The sequence below is a fragment of the Gigantopelta aegis genome, chromosome 3, assembly GCF_016097555.1.
Source record: "Gigantopelta aegis isolate Gae_Host chromosome 3, Gae_host_genome, whole genome shotgun sequence".
In the NCBI taxonomy this organism is placed as follows: Eukaryota; Metazoa; Mollusca; class Gastropoda; order Neomphalida; family Peltospiridae; genus Gigantopelta; species Gigantopelta aegis.
Window position 1 is genome coordinate 21487604 of NC_054701.1, and position 6343 is coordinate 21493946.

General features: G+C 34.2%; 1 protein-coding gene across 1 annotated transcript; it reads right to left on the bottom strand.

The window, feature by feature from the left end:
* Positions 1-374: 374 nt before the first annotated feature.
* On the bottom strand, positions 375-6133 carry LOC121391592. Its single transcript, XM_041523169.1, has 3 exons — positions 5989-6133; positions 2408-2550; positions 375-565 (listed from the first exon to the last, which is right to left on the bottom strand). Exons 1-3 carry the CDS (start codon positions 6094-6096, stop codon positions 511-513), a joined length of 306 nt encoding a protein of 101 aa, XP_041379103.1. The 5' UTR covers positions 6097-6133; the 3' UTR covers positions 375-510.
* Positions 6134-6343: the final 210 nt, after the last annotated feature.

The window sequence follows — 6343 nt, forward strand, 5'->3', positions numbered from 1 at the left end:
GTGAGTTAGTTGTTAGCTGTTAGTTGGTTAGTGAGAGAGAAGAGGGTGTAGTGGCCTTACACCTACCCATGTAGCCCTTAAGAACTCGCTCTGGTTTGGAGATGGTACCGGGCTGCAAACCCTGTACCTACTAGCCTGAAGTCCAATGGCCTAACTACTGCGCCACCGAGGCCGTGTGAATCGGTGCAGTAGTTTCGAATCCTGCCAACTGACACTGTTTTTGAATATTATATCAGTTTTATTACAAAATGTTAAGAACGTATCAGCAAAGGGAATTGATTCAACTTGATAAAACGTATAAGGAAATATTTGCCAAATCATGCACATCATATTCCAGCTGTATTCGATAGAGCCGAATAAAAAGCAAAGCGAACCGAGATTCATCGTTTATTCAGACTGTTCTGTAGATACATCGTCTACTGCATTGTACAGAGGATGTATTTGTGTATGTGGTCGTAGAAATACGACCACATCCTCCTCATTGTCTTGGCCTTGGTTGGAACTGAACAACTACGACTGTAAAAGGTTGAACTTTCCATCCACATCATTCACTCCGGGAACATACCTGGAAGAGAGGAATAGAGAGATCAAACAATATTATTTGCGTAATACATAACGTATCCATAGTACAAGATGGTGTGACCCCTAAATAATTTTCTTTCATATTGCACAGTAGCTACATACTATTAAAATAAATGGTGTACGTTGTTAGAAGTTCAACGAACTGAGTAAACACCTAAGATAGGAATTCGCTTAAAATTATGCTAAATCTACTTTCGTTTATTTATGTGTGTGTATTGCATAACAAATAGCAGACTCTCGGCGATGTAGACCAATTTTTTTATTTTTTATAAATGGTTAAATAATATATATAAACCCCGAAATTGCAGCTTTAAGATATTTCCACTTACAGCTGCATAATGACCAAAATATTAATGTTTCATTATGAAATGTAACAAGTTTACTTTGCATTATATACCCCTATCCCACCCAAATATCAAAATACATCCCAGTTATTTTATTTACTTCTATTTTTTTTAATGTTATTAAAACATCCATTATGAATAAGACGTCACATAACATTTTGAATTTCACAAACAACTGGCTGCCATTTTAGTGCGCGGATATTTTTGTATGTACTAAATATTTCTGGCATTGTCAATCCTGTCGGTGACAGACAATGGATTTTTACTGTACGCGCATTTCAATGGTATTTGGAAATTTTCCGTTACGAAAGTTACGAAAATTGCCGAAGCCGTTACTATAAAAACGTGAACATTCCTTTGACGTGGCTAGGTCTAGTTAAAGCTACTCTCGGCTTACTAAATTTCAAAACTATATGTAGCTACCTGTCTTTACCTTTTGGTTGACCGTTCAAAATTGCGCCTAACTTCCTTCATTAAAACGCGCACCCATTCTCTTTGGCTCAATCCTAGTATCCTACGGGAAATTCCAAATTCCATAGAACTATACCCCCCCCCCCCCCCCCCCCCCCCCGTTACCGGCTACGGTCGAACTGCTGGTGCTCCCTTGCACCTGTCAGTGCAGGAGGTCACCCAACCCACCCACCCCCATTCCAGTCCTGAACGGAGAAGCCGGCCGAGGTCGGCACCTGTGCCCAGGACAGGCGTGCGCTAAAAAAGCTTATTCTGAATGTGCACGTTAATCATTCCATTCCATTCCATTTTTTAAAAATATGTTTATGATGTCAAAGCGATACTGCGCACATTCGTCTGAATATAGGTTAACTTAAAAAATCTGCGAAAAATCGCCGTTTGACAGTTATAATCATATTTGTGTATAAATATAAAATATGTGTATGGATCTAATACTACCTAATGATCACATTTAACTAATGTGCTGTTCTGTTCCAATATTCCCTATAAATGTTGGGTGGATATATCAATAGAGGTAAGTGATTGTTTGTTCGTTCGTTTGTTTGTTTGTTTAATTGTTTCTTTATTAGGACCGATGAAGCAGGAGGTGGTGTGCCACTGACTTTTATTCTACTTTTTAATTGTATCTAGCTGTGATATTTGTAAAAAAAAAAATTAGCTGTAATATTTGTAAAAAAAAAAAAAAAAAAAAAAAAATATATTGATGTTGATCATCACTTTATTTGTTTGCATTTATCATAGTCTGACACCCAATAGCCGATGTAATTTTCGTGATGGGGTGTCGTTAAACATTCATTCATTCATTCATTCGTATTGTAGGATGACTGCCACCTGATAGTGCAAGTATAGGCGTCAAAACCTTCTCTACTGTGTCAGTAAGGACGTCTGACAGCGAACACGGACAGGTACAGAACAATATGCGAGGAACTTTCCGTACGTTACATGAATATTGCTCAAATTATTTTGAGGATGAAATAGCTTTAAACATTACTACGACTACTACTACATACCAAGATGACCAACTACCGTTAAACCACTGGATCATATAAGCAACTATTCTTCCTCTTTTCACAAGGTGATCCACAAAGGGGTACAATCCAGCCGCCCACCTGCAGTCTCGAGTGGGACGTTCCGTTACTTCCTTACATGTTCCCTGTAGAAAACAAGAACCCGTATATAGGAAAAAACGTTTTTAAGTATTGAATTAATACTAGCTATAGACGTGTATGCGTGGGTGTTTGAACGTTTCTATGTACTTGGAATACATTGGGTTTGTATATAGTTGTAGCGGAATCACCATATCTAGATCACGACTAGTACTATTCACAGGAACTAGAACAGAACAGAACGTTACTGCTGACAACTATTTGTTGGCATCAGAATAATATACAGTACATGTATATTTAAAACAAAAACAAACTCACGAAAATAAAACAAAACAAATCAAGACTCACCTTCCCCACCACCATCACCAAACAAGCAAACAAAATAACACAAACAAAAAATAAACAAAGTAAGGTTTTAAGCATGTTTTTAAAAATATATCTTGTATAGCACTGATTTGTTTTAGGCAAGTCTTTAACACTTGCATGAGCAAGTTTGCTCATGAGCACACACCCTTTCGTTTGTCTTTTCTTTGCTACCTTTTCTCTGTTGTATGTAGTCATTTTATTACTTGTCAGTTTGGGCTTTAGAAGTGTTCAATTCATGACAATCTCAGTAGATATTTTATATTTGAAGATAAAGAGTTTGAAAATTTGCATCGTTTCTCGTTATGGACTCGGATCCCATATATTTGTTAAGTGTAATTTGTTTATGTCCAAACAGTTAGTTTAATGTTAAATTTAATTATCTCACCGGGTGTAACCGGGCGTGAATGTGCTGATAGATTTAGGGATTGTTATATTAATGTTACACTGGGTTTCAACACAAAGACGGACGCAGTGTGTAAAGGTTCTTTATTTGAAAGAAGGGTGTTGTTTTAAACCCTATAAAAATAATAACAAGAATATTAAAATACATAAATAACAACATCATACACAAAAGCACAAAAACTACACAACTCTCTGCAGTATATTTAAAGAAAATATACTATTTATCCAAATATACATACCAAGGAATTTAATTAATGCTACTCATTAATGCTATAAATACACTATATATTATCTAATATTTATTAATAAAGGATTAATAAATAATATAAAGTCCACATCTCTTTTCATAAAGTTCAGCACAATTTAAGGTTAAGCTATACAATATAAATATTTACAATATGATATTGTTACTTCCCCGAAAAGACAACTGGACTCGGTGAAGATATTTTAACAGGGTTCTTTATTCCGGAGAATAAGGATATATAGTCAAACAAACCCTATAAGCAAAAATAGCATTATTAAAATACATTCACACTATACATAAACAGTCTTAAAACACCATATTAAAACGCATTAAAATATATATAAATACTCTGCAGTCTAGTTATTATCTACAAATAATAGCAAATCGCTTGAACAAAAGAAAGAACGATACACTGAGCAATAGTTAACATCGCCACAGTAAACATCAAGACATAATACACATACAGAATTACAGTACGTTAAACAACTGAACATTAATCAATCGCCGATAATCTTAAATAATTAACAGCAAAACATTACACATATGGCGATATACAGTATAAAAAATAAAGGTAAGCTACACAAAACATTATCTCCAATACGGTTTACCTAGACCCATTGAAATACCAATACCTTTAGCTGTAGGGCGGTATGATGAAAAAGCGTCAACAAGAAACATAATACATTTCTAATATATACACACATACACACTATTCACAATACATTTCTAAAAACAATAATAACGACTCATTTAATTATGGCTTGGCTATAGGAATATCCATTATTGTTACAGCGTAAGTGCTACTCCAAATTCTAATACTTACATTAATTCAGTTTATTCCTTTATTAAAGTAAATGTTAATTGAAGTAGTTATTTATTTAAACCTTATTTGTAATTTATAAACTGTAATATGTTAGTAAAATAGTAAAGTGAATTAGAAAAGGTTAGAAAATATAACTCACCAATTATTCCAGTGTAAGATTGAAAGCAGATGAGTGCGTGGCCTGTGCAGCTCGTGATGTGTCAAGAAATGTCAGGTGAGTGACAGTGAATAGCCACCAACTGGGTCAAACACAGCTGGCCAGTCTATTGGTTGATCGTCACTGTCCCTGGTCAGAGGTCAGATGTAAAGACAGGTAAATGCATGTCCCTACAGCTCCTAGCCAAACGTTTAGGTGCATGTGCGTTGTGCATAATAAAATCATTAAAACAATAAAACCTACATGGTTACAATATAATTAAAACTAAGCTTTTGTTTACAAGTACATGAACTGCACGTGCATTAAGAATACTGCACGGGCCTTAAACAAGAATGTACCCTGAGCAATAATCAATAGTCTATCTTTCGCTGTGGGCGATAGGGCGACAGAACATAGGTCGTCAATAGGGAATGTAGATATCAGCAGCTATAAAACAAATAAAACACTTATAAATCACCATCCATGTCTGATATACTAAAATATAGAAAACACAGTACTCCTCTATTTGTTAAGTACAAGCTAAGCTAGTATAATAATCTATATCAAATAAACGCAATTACGTCATTACACGCCTTATTATAAACTAATTATTACATTTATTCCCCTATATAAAATCTTAATCCAAATTAATATAACTACTTCATAGATTAAACACTGGTATTAATGTATATGTATAATTCTAAAATATGTAATCTAAATAAATTATATTTAATTGCTTTAGTGTATAAAATTATAATTGCTTATTAATTACATTTAATTTTATGTAAGTTAAGAAAAAGAGTGCAAATTAGAAAAGATAAAGAAAACTAACCTCAAAGATTTCAAGATGGCGTCTATTTCAGAGAATGAAAAGCATGTCCTTTCTGGTCAGGTGAATTTCAAAAAGTCATTAGTCAGTAGGTGAGTACTGGTCAGTGTCAAAGGTCAGTATTCTAAACATGAAACAAGCTACACTAACTGCCCTAAAGTATTGACCCTTAATTAAAACCCAGTGTATGTGTGTATATGGTACAGTGCAGTGCAATAGCTTAAAATCATAAAACATTCACCTGGTTACATTAATATAGTATGTCTGATATAATGTATATGTACTCGCAGTGGCTATTGTTTTCCTGTTAGTTCAATAGGTAAAACATTTGACTAATGTTCAGAAGATCCATTGGGTTAATTTGTAAATTAACGATGTGTGTAGTTGATGTAATTGAAGTATCACTGCATGTTATTAAATTGTGAGATTGTCGTAATTGATGAATATAAACTCATTAAAATGATAGGTATTACGACTTAATGATAAGAACATATAAAATAATGAAAATCATTAAAGCCACCAAAAACATATAAAATAATTTTGTCAGTAGAAGGGACTAGAGTAGGTATCGTTTTTGTTTCGGACATTTACCAGCAAGTAAAGAATTATGGCACTATTGTTAAACAAGGTGAAACAAATGGCTGACTTGGCTTTCTGAAAACTCGTTGTTATGAGGACTACTTACTTGGATCAGTGTGTAGATAACGTGATCACTGTAACTCTCGCTGACATTTACTAGAAATGTAGTCATTAGAGTCAGCAGAAGAAACATCTTCAGGGAATGGGACGTCATGTTGGAGTGAGCTGAACAACAACAGTGGTTCGCTTGATTTTTATGTAAATTAAATCGTACTGGCTATGACTTGTTTAACTCCTTTATTTATACCACATCAACATCCTGTTCCACATCAATGTCTAATTCTTCAATGATGTTCATTGGTTAAAATCCCACCAATGAAACATTTTAACACTTTCAGCCTACAAGAGACAGACCTCGATTGCAACAGATCAATCCGAAACAAAAACATAATAAGATAAAA

Excerpts from the sequence above, each read along its gene's own strand:
- LOC121391592 (XM_041523169.1), bottom strand. The coding sequence starts at position 6,096 with ATGACGTCCCATTCCCTGAAGATGTTTCTTCTGCTGACTCTAATGACT. Across the intron at positions 2,551-5,988 it reads TTATCTACACACTGATCCAA|GGAACATGTAAGGAAGTAAC; the intron begins GTAAGTAGTCCT and ends TGTTTTCTACAG. Across the intron at positions 566-2,407 it reads AACGGTAGTTGGTCATCTTG|GTATGTTCCCGGAGTGAATG; the intron begins GTATGTAGTAGT and ends CCTCTCTTCCAG.